General features: G+C 39.9%; 1 protein-coding gene across 1 annotated transcript in view; it reads right to left on the bottom strand.

The window, feature by feature from the left end:
• The window catches only part of LOC132825665 (adhesion G-protein coupled receptor D2-like), a 145,171-nt gene extending 128,579 nt beyond the window's left edge, over positions 1–16,592 (bottom strand). Inside the window, exon 1 of the mRNA XM_060841040.1 lies at positions 16,361–16,592. Within this exon, the coding sequence (XP_060697023.1) occupies positions 16,361–16,592 (232 nt within the window). The remainder of the gene's footprint in view (positions 1–16,360) is intronic.
• Between the last annotated feature and the right edge of the window lie 2,700 nt (positions 16,593–19,292).

Below are 19,292 nucleotides of genomic sequence, written 5' to 3'. Positions count from 1 at the left end.
CTAGTGCTCTGTGGTAGATCCCGAATGTTAGTCAGACTGTAGTAGCGGCAGTGGCCACTTTTCCCAATAGCAGCACTAGGACTCAATAGTGACTGGCCTCAGATTAGCCTGCAGTTCTCAGAGGTGAGACATCTACTCTGCACCAGGATTTCTAGATTGGGGGATGTTCCTCTCACAAGAGCAGTTCAATCTCAAGAACAGTTAATCTCAAAAGTGCCTCCCAAAATGGTTGCCCTTGAGGGTTACTATAACTTTTCTAGATGTTGGACAAACTCCCCATGTTGGATTTCAAATTTCTTTATAATAAAACTTCTATAGAATTTGCTAATTGTTTGAGTTTCAAAATGTAACTAAGTTACAAGATTTAAATCTAACAGAGTCTTAATGCAACTTAGACACATCATTAGCAAGTTGATAGCAGATAATGCAATAAAAATACTGACTAATATTTTCCTAGCTCCGACAGCTGATCACAATCCCTCCCCCCCTCCCCCATGACACATATACCCCCAACACCCAGAACATTATGTTTCCAATCCACTTATAAAGATAAAGTATTTGACTAAAGAATTCTTGGGAGTAAAGGAGACAGTAACTCTATTCATCTAAACTTGCATGTGAATGGAAAAACTATAGATCATGCTAAGTCTCTGTCAACTCCAGGAATTCCTTGTTAATTTGTAAGAGATCAAAATCTCCAACCATGAGAGAGGACACAAAGGTGAGCACTATGAGGAATGGTGAAATTTAGTGACATGGAATGATTGGATGGATTGGGGTGATTTTCTTTGAAATGAAGAAGACTGAGATAACATTTAATTGAAGTTATAACAATAATAAGGGTCCTAGCAGACAGGTCAATAATCAAGGGAGATGTACAGATAACAATTGGCAGAAGGATTGGATGGGAGTTGAGAAGACATTTTGGTATGGTGGTGTTTGCAACTCATTGCTGAAGAAATTGAAAGATGCAAACCCCTTCATCACATTTAGAAAATACTTGCAAACCCATTTGAAATGCTGTAACCTGCAGAGCACCAGACTGAGAACTGGAAACTGGGACAAGGCTGGATAGCACATTTTGGCTGTCTCAGACATGATGGGTCAAATGGCCTTCTTTGTTTCATAATGTTTGATGTTTTATGGGTTAAAATCTTAAAGGGGCCTGAACAGCTTGGCTCTGGAGAGATCTGTGGCAGAACCACATGAGAAATCTCAACATTGGGAGCAACATGTCAAGGAAAGAATCTTGCTAGACAGCAGTGAGATTATATTGAGGGAGATTATTGCTTATTTACACCTTATTTACTGCATATCTCACCTCATTAATATACAGCTGCCTATCCTACTATCTGCTGCATCCAAATAAGATATGGAGAATTTTCCACATGCAAGTCAGAGTGAGTACTTGGTGACTTCAGCTCACCACTGGCTTCACAGAACCTCTCAATCGGTCACTATGCAATAGGCCTAAGGGCATTCTCCATGGGCACCAACCACACGCACCTTTGTCCACAGACATTGGCATACTACAACTGCTAACCCCTCAGAATCTTCATGGCACTTCTTTGATCCACTTGCAGGATCTTAAGAAGTGCAGGGTGCACAGGCAACTAGCAAATGTCGCTGCTGCAAAGACACTTTGCACAGAGGGACAGGCAAACCCTGGTCAAGCACACACCAAAGCTGGGGAGTGTAACATGGTCTCCAAAGCTACCAGGTCAGGGGGTAGACCCAACGTGGTTGAGAATATATACAGGCATCAGTCAGGAGTCTGGACACTTCTTGTCTGGGCCCTCTTGTTAGGTTGCTCAATGGAATAAGCCATGACAGCCTAGAGGATCAGTTCAGAGACAGAGATGAACTGGGGGAAGGGAGGATACATGCAGATTCATCTATGCACAGGCCATAGAACAATGGGCTCCCTCATTGTTGGCGATCCTAATGCATTGGCTCCCTGTGTGCCATACACCAACATGTCCCTGCCATTGCTGGCCATTTCATTCACGTTAATCTTTTTGCACACAGAAATCAGAGAGAGAACAGGGATGTTTGACCATGAGTGGTAATGGTGCCAGCAGAATCTATCCCTCCTCTTCTTGATTCCAAATGCTGCAGCAGCTCTCAACACAATCCATGGTACCTCCTGTATGAACATGGTATTAGGCATCATCCTGGCACAGTTGCATTTAGGGCTGCACAAAAAAAACAACAAATACAGAACAAAACCAATACAATTTACCCAAACGTGGCATTTCATATACAGTGCACCGTCATCTGTGCCACCAAAGTGCCCTCAATGTTTTTGCTTTCCTGCCCTCCTTATTGTTGTCCAGGGTTCTACAGCAGAGTCAGAAGGAGCTGGCACACCCAGGTGCACGGTGACCTTTGAAAGATGTTGCAGGAATCAGGGATACTGTTCTTTCAGGGGCTCTCTGGTGAGTGGTGAGTTCTTCTGGGAGTACGTGCATGGAAAGGTGTGGCTAGAATCAGGGAAGAGTGGTGGATAGGTGTGGGATAGGTAAATAATGGAGTAAGTTTGGTGAGATACAACAAGAAATCTCACAAGAACATGTGGCAAAGAAAATGCAAAAAACCTGACATAACTTGATGACACTTCACCAAAGAAATATAACAGTCAGCCCTATGTCTCGCTCCTTATGAGCTTAAAGTTGACAAAAAGATAAAGCTGGCAGCAGGGCTGCCTACGCTGGAGATTCTTCCACCTCTCATTCAGAAGAGAGCTGGCATTAATTGGAAGGTCACTACCCCAAGATACTGAGGGATGTCAGTCTCCAGCTGCGCATAAGTAAATGGTACCTTGATGACATCAGGTCTATTGAAATAACATGAACACATTGTAAAATGTCGCATCTCAGTTTTGAAAAATTATTGCCTTTTGCACAGGGATTGAGAGGAAGTAGTATGGGGCATTCAGGGGTGGGGGCAGGGCTGGGGAAGGATTGAACCTGTTATGAAGGTGAAGGTGTGAACTGTACCTTTAATAGAGAGTGAAAGCTGTTTTGCACTGAGACCTTGCAGGCACCTGTCATGTGACTGACTAGCAGTTTCAGAGTGTACTGGAAAATTGAAAACATGTAACATTTGGCTGTGAAACAAATACCAGGGTTTTAGTTGCTATTGTTACAACAATTCGTATTGAACCAATCATTTAAATTGTGCCCCATGATACTAAAACCCAATCGACTTTGAATTTATTGTTTTACCAACATTGAACTAATGAAATGATCTGATACTCAGGGTATAAAGAAGCAGCCATTTTGACAGTTAGACAGAGAGACCAATTGTCATTGCCAGAGTAACTGCCAGCAATACACTCTCTATCAAAGGTACTTTTTCCATCTGAAACACCTTTGCCACAAAAGACCAAAGATGACCCAGGGAGATCTACAGCCAGAGGAAGACAAACACTGATGACGACAGTTTTTTGAAAAATAAAAACCATTTGAAAATGGTTTTTAAAAATTAAGTTGATGTAATTTGAATACAGGTTTTTATCAGAACAGTATATTATTATAGAGTGGGATGTACATAACAGGCAATTAAGAAAAAGGGGGAGCTTAGATTTGTGAATAGCTGGTGTTTAATGTTCACTTTTAGAGTTAAGGAACAAATTGATATTGTTTTTCTTTAAATAGTGGAGTTTGGGAGTTCTCTGTCACTCATATTTTAACAGATTACGAAGCAAGGTGAGCTTTTCTGGGTGTTTGGTTTAATTAGCAGAAGAGTTCACTGCCATGTCATAACAAACCGCCATCTCCTATCAAAATTGTGCAGACCTGGATTTTCAAACAGAATTGAACTGGCATGCTGTGGAAATGCAGCAATACTGAATCAGATGCCTGTTTGCCATCTGCAGATAAGATATCCATCTACTCACTCAGTGTTCTGTCCTGGGTTCAGTATTAGTGGACTATGGTAAGTTTCAACCTGATCTAATTGGTGAGAACAAGGCCTGCAAATGTTTGGAGTTACAATGTGAGAAAACAGGAAAGGGGACTTACTCCTGAATTCTGCAGGATGGCTGTATCTTTACAAAGCACTGCAGGACTGTTATGCAATCATTTCAGGACTACTAGCAAAAGCTATTGTGGCTCACACATTTTGGGAAAGAGGAGTGGACTATACAGCAATAAAGAAAAATACCTTCCAGAAAGAGAAATAGGGGATAAAGTTAATACTTATCTCTGGTACTTTCATTATAATACAAAATTGACTTTGGATTTGTTAACTATTCACCACAGACTACTACAGACTGCTGGAATCTGTGAACATAACACTACTAAAAAAAGAGACTTCACTGAAAACTGCAATTCTCTGCCATTGTTAAGATAACTTCAGGCCCCTTGGCAACATATTGACACAGATGGCTACAGATGGCAGTAACCAATTGTCTATTCATGCATTAGAGAAATGAAAAACAATGGAAAACCACATCTTCACAGCCCTAAATAACACTAACACAATTACCATCCCCAAATACTAGGGACAACAATGTTCCTCTTATGTGCGTCAATGGGTAGATGTTTCATAAATGGTTTTATCTGACTGCATTCTTCAAAAACTCGTCAGTGAAATATTTAGTTATTTTGGTTTAAAAGATACCAGCCTGTCCTGTAACTATGGTAACAAGACTGATCTTACAAGAAAGTGTAATTTTTCTTCTAGCTGCCAGCTAAACAATGCTGAGTGACCTATTTGAAATAAAAGGGCAAGGCTTCCACCAGGTTTCTTCACTTCATTTTACTATGATGTTCACAATGACGTGGAATACAACAGATTCTGAAATGTTATCTGCCCACAGCATGACTAATATTGCTATTGACTCCACAGAAGACATGGTTGGATCCCGTATTTATAGATGGGTTGCATATTAAATGGCTAAATTTATAATAGATTTGAAAGTGACGAATCGTAATAGTACTTCAAACTCTTAGGATTAACTCATTTGCAAAATTATATCTATAAGCATGAGATAGCTCTGTTCTCATCGCTGTTCCTGCAGATTTCAGGAATAAAGCATTTTAGCTTTAACAATTTGAAATACTATTTGCATTTGTTCATTTGGCTATTTGAGATAAAATTCAAATTTCGAAAGAATAATGCTGACTTATTTATTGACCTTTGTGAGAAGACGGAGTCCTAGTTATTGGCCCTTGTGCAACTTTCCCTGTGCATTTGCCAAACCCGGGTTGATCGAATTTGAAGGAGTTCACGTTTTTCTAAACATATAATGAAAGTCAAAATATCTTCCTATCCTCCCTCTTAGTATCTACACAGTACTTCAAACTTACAACTCCAGGCTCCTTGGCAACATTTTGACACATCTGTTCTAAACCATGATTTGAATTAGCTTGTTAATTTTTGTCTGCGAATTTCTTCCAAAAACTGTCAGTTTTATGGAGTGTCGCAAGGGAAAAGAAATGAAATGGATAAATATGAAGAGTGTTCGGGAGGTAATATCAGAGCTAGGAACCAAATCAAATCAGAGGCATGACTACAACGAAGGAATGACTAAGCTGAGGATGCTAAATGTGCTAGAATTGAAGGAGCACAAAGATCTCAGAGAATTGCAGAACTGCAGGAGATTATATAGTTAAGGGTATGTCCACCTGTAGAAAGATTTGAAAATAAGAATGAGGATTTTAAGATCAAAGTCTTGTTGGATTGGAAGTCACCAAGCACAGGAATAATTGGTGATCAGAATTTAGCAATCAAGTTTACCAAAAGTGGTAGATTCTGACTTCACCATGGAGTATAATCCCAGCTCAGCAATGAACGTTTTAGACTTTAATCCCAACATGTGTTTTTTTAGAAGAAGTCCAATGCAATGAAAATAGCTGTGAATATAAATGCAGCATCTCTCTGGAGAGAGAGAGAGAGAGAGCAAGGAATATCATACCTGATGAGCTGTCAAGGAGGTATCAAAATGATGGTCTTAAAAGTTAGGAAAGCAGTACAAATGGTGAAGGGTAATCTTCTCACATAGAAATTGATGGCCATACAAGATGCTTGTAAATCCGAAAATCCTTCCAACACATATCAACGGAGGCAGCAAAAATGAGAAAGTTTCCTGGCAAGCCATGTCTCGACCGTCACTATCCATTGCTACAAACTACAGCATGCAAATAAAAAGCAATGTTGACACAACTGTTCAGACTCTCTGAGTGAATTGTAACACACTGTCATGGTATCATTAATTGGGTCCATGTATGAATCAACAGTACATATTGAATGTAGGGGCTGGTTAGTTCAGTGGCTAAATGGGTCAGAATAATGCCCATAGTAACCTGCCTCCTCACCCTGTCCCTGACCATGGAAGGCAATGGCAAATTACAACTAACAAAAGCTGCCAAGGAAACAGCTGAGGGTGAAGCATCATCAGACAATGTGCCAAGTGCTTTGCTTTCAGGTAGAACATAAATGACATGCCATACTGGATCAACAATAGGCGAAACTCCCATATTGTTCACAACTGAAGACACAAATGAACAAGGTTTACAGAATGTGATACACCTTGTGACATGACCTGCTACAGTTTTGATTCTTAACCAGTTTCTTTCCAGCTCATTTCTGTTAGGGAGTTAATTTTGCAGAGCATTACCTCAGAGGCAAAATCACAGAAACAGCCCATCAAATGCTGATATTATTCTTCATCAGTTTACTCTTTTTTTTGGTTTAAAGGAATTAGTGGACTATGCTTCAACAACTTCAATTACAATCACCTTTTCTATGTAGGGGTCTTTTTCTAATTTATTCATTGATTGTTCTGTAATTTCATTAAAGTAACATGCACTTCTCACTATCCAAGTGATCAGTATTCACAAAAAGCTTGGGCAATGATCAGTAGATTATAATACCTTGGGCATCATATTGAACCTGATCCTGTCCTTCAATAATGTCACCACACATGCACTTCCAGCAGATGTTGTTGGGTTATGACTGCAAGCAGAATGCTGGTTATTTCCCTCTAAAGGCCTCCTTATTAAATACGAATAAATCGGTGCGTGCATGAAAAGGCTAAGGGAAATTGAGATAAAGAGTTTGAAGGAAAGTAATTGCATTAACAGGCTGGGAATTAAACCTTGGTTGATTGCCACATTAATGTAGGAGGTCTGTTTGTGCAAAACATATTCACCCAGTTTTAGAAGTTTGAAACCAAATTGATTGTACGTGTCTGCTTACAAAGTACAAGTGTGCTTCGTTTCAAAATGGTAAAAGGCTCAGAAAATCATGGTAATGGTATTTGTAAATCATTATTTTCTTCACTGAAATTAACATAAATGCATTTTCAGACATAGTCAGGCACTACAGTAACTCTTTCATGTTTGTTGTCTAGCCTCATTCTTTCAGAATAAGTAATTAGAACTGTGACGGGGAAGAAACTAAACCATCCATAACAGTTCTGAATGTTCCTTTGACAGGTATATTGTCTGGTTAAAGCACCAAAATAAACGCAGTGAGCAATACAGCCACAAAAGACCCAGCTACTGTGGGAAAATTTCTGGGAATATTTACTTTATCCAGGAATGTCGACAACAGGAGAGAGGGGAGTGTTGAGTCAAGAGCAGTGTAGAGTCAAACGTCTGCAATGTGTAAGTGGGCACTTCATAAGTTACAGCAAAGTTTTGAATAATTTGTTAGCTCCACTCCTGAAAGGAAAGTCACAAAGTCAATTCCAAGAAGGCTGGCCTTTCAAGATGATTTCATCATGATCTGAGAGACCAACAATTAGTGGACGTGTAGTTGCAAAATACCATCCTGAAAATTACTACTATGCTTTCAACAGCAGATGCTTGGGAAAAAAAAATGAGTCCAAATCCAAACTAATAATGCTGTGCCTCTGTACAGCAGATTGACATTCCCATATGCAAAAATCTAATAGGTTTTAACCAGTATACCACAGCACACTGGTGTGCCATGGGCAAGCAGAGAAGTGTGCCACAAAATGTTTGGTAATAGGTATCGCTTTCAGTGAGTGTCAAGAGTGCCCCTGTGCTCCAGCTACCCTCTGGGATCTTGGTAAATATTATTGCCAGTTCTACAGCCTGCCTGCATATGTGCAGGACCAAATATTTGGTAGGAGCAAACACAGTGATCACATTTTGTACTTCTTGTAGAAGAAACCCTGTATTATGGGGGAAGGAACTGGAATAGCTGTTGAAGTGATCTACTTGCCTGGACACATTTCCGCATTGGACTTTAAAGTGAATAATTTTGACTTTTTTTAGTTAAGCCATTAATCCATGTATCAAATTCTACGAAAAAAGATTTTTTTTGTCAAAAGAACAATTCCTCTGTAAATTCAGTTGATGGAAACAACGATAGAAAAACCGTACGCATCTTTTGCAATGAACAGACTGCCGGATGTGTTGGTCAGAGGTAAAGGGCCATCGTTTACTAGCAAGGAATTGGAGTATTTCCTACAGTCAAAAGGCATTCTTCACATAAGAACAGCTTCATATCATCCATCATCCAATGGTCTGACCAAAAGAGCAGACCAAACTTTGAAGGCAGGCTTAAAGTAACAGCCAACAGCAAGTTGTCCCAGTTCCTGTTTGATTATAGGACCAGCCCTCATGCAACTACAGGGATAGCTCCAGAGGAGTTGCTAGTGAGGAGAAGACTTCACACCAGGTTAAACCTGATCTTCCCAGACCTTGGGGGGAGGATAAAACGGCATCAGGAACGCCAATTCTGGATACAAAACTCTGCTAAGCGAGAGAGACAGTTTACTTCAGGCAATGAAGTTTGGTGTAGGAACCATGGGAATGGTCCTACATGAGGTAAGAGGCATGGTCGCCATGAGGTCAGGTCCAGTGACGTATAAAGTCTAGGTAAAGGTGGCAGTGCTAAATAAGCCCATGGACCATTTGAAAGCTACAAACTTGCAAACAGTGTGGGAGCACATCATGCTCGACTCATCAATAGCCTTTCCGATTGTTGCAGAACCCATGGGTTCTCCCTTTCCATCAAGTGTTGAAGATACCTTGGAATCAGAGATGGGCATGGTCGATGTTGCCACCTCAATCCCTTTGTCACCAAAAGAAGAGAATGAGTTTCTTCCAAAATGCTCCAGGCCCAAGAAGCGAGTTACTGTGTTACTCGCCGCCAGTATCAGAGGCAGAGTTGGAGGAACCTGACCCATTGCTAAATGCACAGGCAGAGCTACAACAGAAAGAATTGCTTCTGTCCTTGGATTCAGAGGGGGAGGGATGCAGTGATTGCAACAAGATCAGCCAGATGGACCTCATAGAATATGAGTTCCCAAATTGGGGCTGTTAACCTGGTTCAATATCGGAGCCCTGGCTGACAGATATAAACAGGAGTGTCAGACACTCTGACAGTGTGAGAACTGGCTCTGAGGGAGTTGGATTAGTGTGAAGGACTCTCCATGTGTAAATAAAGGGTGACCCGATGATGGGATACCAGCCTATGTGGAATCATCCAAGCAAGTGGAAAGTATTCCAGTGCATTGATAATTTGCGGCTTGTAGATGATGGACAGCTTTGAGGAGTCAGGATGTGAGTTACTGTTTGTAGAATTCTCAGCTTCTGACCTGCTCTGGTAGCTACAATCTTCATATTATTAAGAACAAAGTATAATATTATGTTCAATTTTTTGTGGGCGGCACGGTGGCACAGTGGTTAGCACTGCTGCCTCACAGCGCTTGTAGATCCGGGTTCATTTCCCGACTCAGGCGACTGACTGTGTGGAGTTTGCACGTTCTCCCCGTGTCTGCGTGGGTTTCCTCCGGGTGCTCCGGTTTCCTCCCACAGTCACAAAGATGTGCGGGTCAGGTGAATTGGCCAAGCTAAATTGCCCATGGTGTTAGGTAAGGGGTAAATGTAGGGGTATGGGTGGGTTGCGCTTCGGCGGGTCGGTGTGGACTTGTTGGGCCGAAGGGCCTGTTTCCACACTGTAAGTCTAATCTAATCTAATTATAGTATGTTAAGATTTAGTTTCATTTTAGAAATCCTCTCTGAGTGGTTTCAGGAAGCCTGGAGATCTATTTTGTTTACATGCATATTCCAATGTCTCTACCGGCTGTGGTGGGATTTGAACTCATGTCTCCAGGCATTTGTCCAGACTTCTTGATTACTAATCCAGTGACAATATCACTAAACTATCACCTCCCCTAGGGGTCACGGTAAATTTCTGTACCTGTTTTAAACATGACCAATTGTCCAGGAAGCAGGCTGATTGTTAATGTGACAACAGCAAGCTCATTCCATTCATTGACGTACTGAAAATGATGGATCATGAAAGCAAATTCCATTGACAATTCTCACTACCAAAAGTAATATTTTCCTCACTTGACAAGCCCTCAGTAAATTTGAAATTGTCAATTTAAAATGAATAAAATTGATTGCACACATACATCAGTATTAAGACAATAGCAACAATGACTACAACTCAGGTTACTGTGACAATTCTGTCACTTTAAAAAGTTATTTTGCCCTTTTATTTAAGACAGAGCTGCGGAGTTGGTTAATTAAGATCACTGGAGTAAACAGCTTTGGAGGCCTATTTTTAACAGCCTGAATGGATGCGGCCAGCTCTCACAGATCAGGATTTCTGAGGAACATCAGAAGCTATGGGGATCTCAACAGAGTTGAAAGCTTCAGTAAATGTCTCCTGGCTGCTACTCTCTTGGAATTTTCTCTTGATGCACTTTTCCTCTGGATTGGAGAACTGCATGCAACAATCTGTGTCTGAATTTTCCTTTTTTGCCAATATAATAAGATATTATTATATTGGAACAATTAATTAGCAACAGTTACGCTACTATTATTCTCTTAAGGTTTCCAGTAGAGTTAAATTATTCTAAATTAGATTAGATTCCCTACAGTGCGGAAACAGGCCCTTTGGCACAACCAGTCCCCACTGACCCTCTGAAGAATAACCCACCCAGACCCATTTCTCTCTGACTAATGCACCTAGCACTATGGGCAATTTAGCATGGCCACTTCACCTGACCTTTGGACTGTGGGAGGAAACCCACGCAGACATTGGGAGAATGTGCAACTCCATGCAGACAGTCACCCAAGGCTGGAATCAAACCTGGGTCCCTGGTGCTGTGAGGCAGCAGTGCTAACCACTGAGCCACTCTTCTTTCTTTGGTATTTTAATTCAACAATGTTTAAACAAATTGTGTTTTGGTTAATGTTGATAAGGTTGACCAGTCACATCGCATCGAAAACAGACACTATACGTTTGCCTTTAAAATAAGAATAAGTTCGGGTCTAGGCTACCTTCTGAGAATATTTTGACAGGTTCTAGTTTGATCGATAACAGAACACAAAAGAATCCAAAATAAAAGAAATTAATAAACTTACAATTTAAAAACTATAAGTAAAGATAACTGGGTAAGCATGTATATTTGTTGCACATTAAACTTGGTATGACCATAAGACCATAAGACATAGGGGTGGAAGTAAAGCCATTCAGCCCATTGAGTCCATTCCACCATTTAATCATGGCTAATGGGCATTTCAACTCCACTTACCCTCACTCTTCCTGTAGTCCTTAATTTCTTGTGAGATCAAGAATTTATCAATCTCTGCCTTGGAGACATTTAGCATCCCACCCTCCACTACACACCGTGACAATGAATTCCACATACCCACCGCTCTCTCACTGAAGAAATGTCTCCTTATTGCTGTTCTAAGCTGACCCCCACCCCCCTCTAATTTTATGCCTGTGCCCACAGGTCCTAGCCTCCCCACTTAATGAAACAACCTCCCAGTGTCCACCCTTTCTAAGCCATTCATCATCTCGTAAGTTTCTATTAGATCTCCCCTAAACCTTCTAAACTCGAATGAATGCAATCCCAAGATCCTCAGCTGATCATCATATGTTAGGCCGACCATTCCAGGGATCATCTGTGTGAATCTCCGCTGGACACGCTCCAGTTCCTTCCTGAGGTGTGGGGCCCAAAGTAGGACACAGTATTCTAAATGGGGCCTAACTAGAGCTTTATAAAGTCTCAGAAGCACATTGCTGCTTTTATATTCCGACCCTCTTGACATAAATGACAACATTACATTTGCTTTCTTAATTACAGACTCAACCTGCAAGTTAACCTTTAGAGAATCCTGGACTAGTACTGCCAGATCCCTTTGTACTTTGGCTTTATGAATTTTCTCACCATTTAGAAAATAGTCTATGCCTGAATTCTTTTTTCCAAAGTGCAAGGCCTCGTATTTGCTCGCGTTGACTTTTATCAGCCATTTCCTGGACCACTCTCCTCAACCGTCTAAATCTTTCTGCAGCCTTCCCACCTCCTCAGTACTAACTAACTGTTCGCCTAACTCTGTATCATCGGCAATCTTCGCCAGAACGCCCCCAGTCCCTTCATCCAGATCATTGATATATAAAGTGAACAGCTGCAGCCCCAATACTGAACCCTCCAGGACATCACTTGTCACTGGCTGCCATTCCGAAAAAAAGCCTTTTATTCCAACTCTCTGCCTTCTGTCAGACAGCCAATCCTCAATCCATGCCAGTGGCTCACCTCAAACACAATGGGCTCTCACCATACTCAGCAGCCATCCATGAGGCACCTTATCAAATGCCTTTTAGAAGTCTAGATAGATGACATCCACTGGGTTTCTCTGGTCTAACCTACTTGTTAACTCTTCAAAGAATTCTGACAGATTTGTCAGGCATGACCTCTCCTTACTAAATCTATACTGACTTGTTCTAATCCAACCCTACACTTCCGAGAATTTAGAAATCTCATCCTTAACGATGGATTCTAGAATTTTACCAACAACGGAGATCAGGCTAATCGGCCTATAATTTTCCATCTTTTGTCTTGATCCTTTCTTGAACAAAAGGGTTACAACAGTGATTTTCCAATCATCTGGGACTTTACCTGACTCCAGAGACTTTTGAAAGTTCACAATCAATGCCTTTGCTATTTCTTCAGCCATCTCCCTCAGAACTCTAGGATGTAGCTTATCGGGGCCAGGAGATTTATCAATTTTTAGATCTTTTAGCTTTTTTAGCACTGTCTCTTTTATAATGGCTACCATATTCAACTCTGCCCCCAACTCTACTTAATTGTTGGGATATTACTCATGTCTTCCACTGTGAAGACTGATGCAAAGTACTTAAGACGTTCCTCAGCTATTTCCTTATCTCCCATCACTAACCTTTCAGCATCAATTTGGAGCAGTCCAATGTCTACTTTTGCCTCTCATTTGTTTCTTATACATTAAAAGAAACTTTTACTATCATACTGGCTAGCCCACCTTCATGTTTGATCCTCTCCTTCCTTATTTCTTTCTTTGTTATCCTTTGTTTCTTCTTGTAGCCTTTCCGATCTTCTGATTTCCCAGTGCTCTTGGCTACTTTATAGGCTCTCTCTTTTTCTTTGATACATTTCCTGACTTCCTTTGTCAGCCATGGCTGTCTAATTCCCCCCACCCCCACCCCAGATAATCTTTCTTTTCTTGAGATGAACCTCTGTACTGTGTCCTCAATTACACCTAGAAACTCCTGCCATTGTTGCTCTACTGTCTTCCCCACTCGGCTTTGCTTCCAGTCTATTTTCATCAGTTCCTCTTTCATGCCCCTGTAATTACTTTTATTTAACTGTAACACTATTACATCCAATTTTGCCTTCTCTCTTTCAAACTGCTGGCTGACCAATACCATATTATGATCACTGCCTCCTAAGCGTTCCCTTACATTAAAATCTTTTATAAAGTCTGGCTCATTACATAGCACTAGGTCCAGAATAGCCTGCTGTCTTGTGGGCTCTATCACAAGCTGTTCCAAAAGGCCATCCTATAAGCATTCCATGAATTCCCTTTCTTTGGATCCACCAGCAACATTATTCACCCAGTCCACCTGGGTACGTGATCACCATGACCTTGCCTTTCTGACATGCTCTATCTATTTCCTGGTACATTTTAAGCTCCTGGTCCTGACCACTGCTGGGAGGTCTGTAAATAACTCGCATTATGGGTTTTTTGCCTTTCCTCAACCCCACCTACACAGACTCCACATCCTCTGACCCTATATCATTCAGTGCCATTGATTTAATTTCATTCTTAACTAACAAGGCAACCCCCTCTGCCCATCTCCCTGTCTTTTTGATAAGTTGTAAATCCTTGGATGTTTAACTGCCTGTCCTGAACCCCCTGCAACCACGTCTCTGTGATGTCTACTACATCATAATCATTCACAGTGATAAATCAGCTTTATTCTGGCATTGCTTGCTAGCATTCATGGGGTTGTGGATGGTGGTGAACAGAGTGGATTTTAAATGAGAAATAAAAGGGTAAAGAATCCTAACAGGTTTAGGGTTGTCTTAAGGATTCTTTGGTGCATTCAACGCATTTTTACCTCTGCCATTGAAATTTGGAGGCAATACTTTTGTCCATTAGTCTGCAAACAATGTATCACAGAAATTAGTAGATGGATTTCAATGAAACACAGGTAAGTATGGGTCAAGGAATAACTGATTACTTTTTGGCAAGGATCTGGAATTTATTTAATAGTGGGTGATTGGTCAAATTGATACGTTTTTATGACAATGTGTATTTTAATTTAGAATTGTGTTGATTGTTATAGCTTGTTGGAATCATCTCAGCTGCTGTGTGAGAATTTGTCACAGCTGTCAAAATGAGAGCAGATCTTTTAGAATAAATTTTTGGGCATGGATTGGCCTCAGGTCTCCTTGGTGAGATGGAAGTTCTCAAAAACAAGATTTTAGTTTTTGTTTTTGTAGTTATAAAACATCATCTGGGCAGTGAAAACCTTCATCAAACAACTGTATAATTTTAATAACATAGAGTCAACATAGTGTGGCAGAAGTATTCACTCTCCGAGTGCTCTTTCCCACCTGCTTAAAATTTGTAGCAGGCTGAGTAATAAAATTACTAATGAAATTTAAAAGTTATTAGGAAGTAGTTAGGCTGTTTTCCAATTGAAGCCAGCCAAAAATTTTAATAACTAAGATGGTTAATTTCATTAAGGAATGGTTCACAGATGTTCCTCAGTCTAGCCTGGGGCCTCAATACCAATTACTTTGTTAGTTTTAAGATTAAAATTCTTCCTTTCATAATAGCTACCTGCCCATAGGAATTGTAATCACACACTGTAATGCATATATTTGTCATCCCATTTAACATGTTGTATTAAATGTTACTTTGCTGTGTAAATGTTTCAATACTCAGAATACAATTGTACTTAGTTGCTCTTGCAAGTGACATCAGTCGGCACTGTACAAGTTGTGCAGTAACCTTCATTACACCTGAATTTCTTGGAAAGATATGATTAATGTACTAATATTTTCATTATTTCCTAATCATTGATAAATTTTGCAAAGAAAGTTAAAACAAACTGAGAAACTGTACGTACAATTGTTGATGATTAATTGTAACAACAATTTACCTAGTGATCTAAAATATTACATGGTTAGCCAAAAGAACTGATGAAATTGCATCTTATAATCAGATACTAAAGTTTAATACCAAAGCAATAGAATAAAGAAAAATTAGTCTATGGAGCATTTTATCTCAGCAGCAGGTATCACATGCCTGCACTGACAAATAACTGGAATAAACTGCATATGCAAACATAAAATTGTTACAATCAGCAGATCAGTCAGTATACAGGTTAAAAATTCCTGGATAGCTTATCATCAGAACTGACAAGACAGATGCATTTCATTATTATGATATGTCTAATATGCTTTAGAATATGCAGAAAATAGATTTGGTGATTGAAATAAAGTTATCAACAGAGGTGTCATAGGTTGCTGAAGAAACCGGAATAAGCTGACTGAGGAAAAGAGTGAGCATAGCTACTACTCGTGTGAAGGAGTATGCTTGTTTGGCGATAAGATTTGTTTTTCTATTATGATGTCTCCAATTAGATATACCTTCTTATTTCTATGATTCAGAAAGAAAATTCATGTTTAAGAAATATCTGTTTATTATTGGTTTCAGGTTTAATTTCAGGTTCACCTGTTGAGCTCTTTCTAGCAATCATACCAAATTCTGATCATGATACACGATTAGATCCACGATTTTGTCTTCAAATCTATAGACTAGTAGAAGCTTCATAATAGCTTCTACTCTGGGAACACTCTCTAGGTAACAGTGGAAAAAATAGCATGTGGAACCATCTGTATCTTCTTAATGATATTCTGAATATAGTTAAAAATCTAGTACATTCATCCTGCTTCACCATCATTCATACTGAGAGTATTAAAAATATTTGCCTTGACATGTTATAGCAACAGTTTCCCAATGGTTCGCATGGGATTGTGAGATCTTTGAGGCTTTGTATCTATGATTTCACTCTCTTTATTCATTGTTACCGTGCTGCTTCTCCAGCCCATAGGCACTGCCACTTTCTTGAGTACGCCCTTCATTTCCAGACTTCATGCCAACTGGCAGATACTGCACTGTTCTCACACATTCATCCACTTCAAGACAATAGTCACCAGGAAGACATCCAAGATCCATAAAAACATCTCTGTAATCTTCTAGAATCTGTATGGCAGTCAATGGCTTAGTGGACTGCAAAATGCTGCAGAGCTCTTCTGGCATGTTCAAAATTTATAAGCTTTAGATTTATTTCAGGAGAAAGTGAGGTCTGCAGATGCTGGAGATCAGAGCTGAAAATGTGTTGCTGGAAAAGCGCAGCAGGTCAGGCAGCATCCAAGGAACAGGAAATTCGACATCTCGGGCATAAGCCCTTCTTCAGGAAGAAGGGCTTATGCCCGAAACGTCGAATCTCCTGTTCCTTGGATGCTGCCTGACCTGCTGCGCTTTTCCAGCAACACATTTTCAGCTTAGATTTATTTCAACTGAGATCTACCATCTGGAGTTCCAGATTTTCATTTCCTCATTGTATTTGGATCCCAGCTTCATTTTTTGTCTTGTGATGAGTATCATTCCATCATATAGCCTCAACTTTGCTAAGGAGGGCTTCATTTTGAGTCAATATCTTGAGCAATTTCATACAGATCTGCGCAGCTTGTAAAATGAAATACCCACACTTGTATAATTCTGATATTCTCATTCTGCAATCACCACTCCAACAGTCACAAACTATTTTATCAACTTTAGACATAACAACACCAACCTTGCTTGATGACGTAATGATTTGTCAGAATCATCAGCTGATGTTTCTCCTGCGACCATCTTTATTAGCCTGTTTGCCAACTTTGCAGCTCAAAACTGGCAGGCAAAATGATTCAGCCAAATGATAGTGGAGGAACATTCAAACTCGTTTCATATCTCTTTTCATTTTCATAGCAGCAGGGAGTGGAAAATTCACAGCCATTTTGATTTGCCGAGTAATTCAAAGGTGCAAATTGTTGCTTCTTTTTAAGTATTCCTTCCTGTTTCTGTCCGTAGCTGCCTCTCTTACAGCACTGAAAATTCACACATTTTCAACCGTCTAACTCTGATAAAATATTTAAAGAGAAAGTTGTTCAATGGCTACTACAGACTGCACACAACAACATCCAGACAACCAGCACAACTGCATCTCTCCAGGTTAAAATAATTTTACACAGTGAAATTTTATTATTACTACCCAAATATTCTTTGAATAATTTTGCAAAGAAGGACTGTTATAAATCAAATTTTGGTCATGGAATGTCAATACACTCATAAAGAATTTAAAACAGACAGGCTAGTAGAGGTTGAAACATGAAATAAAACAATCAAATAAATTTGTTTTCAATATACTAACTTTGATAATTGGCTTGTTTGATTCCAACCCACCAAAGTCAATACTTAAATGGTCCTGCAAAGATCAGTCAACACTGACAGTAAGTAGTGTCACTTACATGGATCATGAATTGGGAAATTGCAGGCCAGAGATAATGATCTTTTTTAAACTAGTTAAGTGAACAGAAGATCAACTGCTTTTGGGTTCCCTTGATAAATAGTCGTTGTGACAACTATTACTAATCAGAAGCTTTATTGGTAATGTTTTTCATGACCTCCTTCTGAATAAATTTAGTTAGTTTTGATAAAAAAAACTTATACTTCTTCCACAGAATAGTCAGTAATTGTTGCTGAAAATTGTCTTTAACCTATGGGCATCTTTACAAAAATGGCAACCAGTTGAAAGATCACAATTACAGTCTGTAATGCATTAAAACACAAAATATTGAAAACATTTTGTGAATTACACCCCTGTTATTACATGAGGGTAGTAGAGTCATTTGCGAACTCAGTGGTTGGTCTTCCCCACAATATTGTTCATTTGTCCAGGCAGAGGTAGAGGTTACCTGCGCTGGGTTACAAGCTATGATACTATTATGATAGTGATCTATCCAAGGACAGGTACATTCTCATACCATCCTTAAAATTCTAAGCCATGGATAACAAAGGGAATCAATTAATTGTTCATGGTGCTGGTGGAAAAACTGGAACTTTGAGGGACAAGAGCTGCTTACAGGTGGAGGATTCTTTCAGATGTAGTCTTGTGTTTTCTTTAAGCTACCCCACATGAGGAAGGCTGAGGGAAACCAGCTCAACTTTTGTCTCAAGTCATGTTGCTCATTTCTCAATCAAGTTGAAAATGTTTTACAAGCCAAAGACGAGGAAAACACTGGACTCTAAGGTATGGAGAGAAGAACAAAGGGCCCGTCCTTGTAAAGTTTACCACTACCACAGTATCACTTTCCCTTTGTGATTTCATGCACAACACTGTATACCCGTGAGCAAGTAACACATTTAGAGTGAGAGGATAGTTTAATACTAGATGTAAAATAATTATGAATTAGACTTTGTTTAGATTAGATTGCGTACAGTATGGAAACAGACCCTTTGACCCACCAAGACCACACCGACCCTCTGAAGAGTAACCCTCCCCACACCCATTCCACTACCCTATATATGCCCCTGATTAATGCATCTAACACTGTGGGCAATTTAACATGGCTAATTCACCTGACCCGCACAGATTTGGATTGTGGGAGGAAACCAGAGCACCCGGAGGAATCCCATGCAGATACTGGGTGAATGTGCAAATTCCAGCCAGACTGTCACCCGAGGCCGGAATCGAACCCAAGTCGCTGGTGTTGTGAGGTAGCAGTGCTAACCACTGAGTTGCCGTGCTACCCCATAAAGTTTATAATTGAGCTTATAATTATATGAATGTCATTGATAATCTTTTCTCAATAATGGTGAAGCCAAACTAATTTAAATATGAAGTTGTGACAAACCTTCCTATACTGCATCTAATCCACCATTGTAAAAGGTAAAGTCACCATAATCCCAGAAGGTTGT

This window comes from Hemiscyllium ocellatum, chromosome 21 (genome assembly GCF_020745735.1).
Source record: "Hemiscyllium ocellatum isolate sHemOce1 chromosome 21, sHemOce1.pat.X.cur, whole genome shotgun sequence".
Lineage (NCBI taxonomy): Eukaryota > Metazoa > Chordata > Chondrichthyes > Orectolobiformes > Hemiscylliidae > Hemiscyllium > Hemiscyllium ocellatum.
The sequence above is the reverse complement of the archived record's forward strand: the minus strand, read 5'-3'. Positions and strand labels throughout refer to the sequence as shown.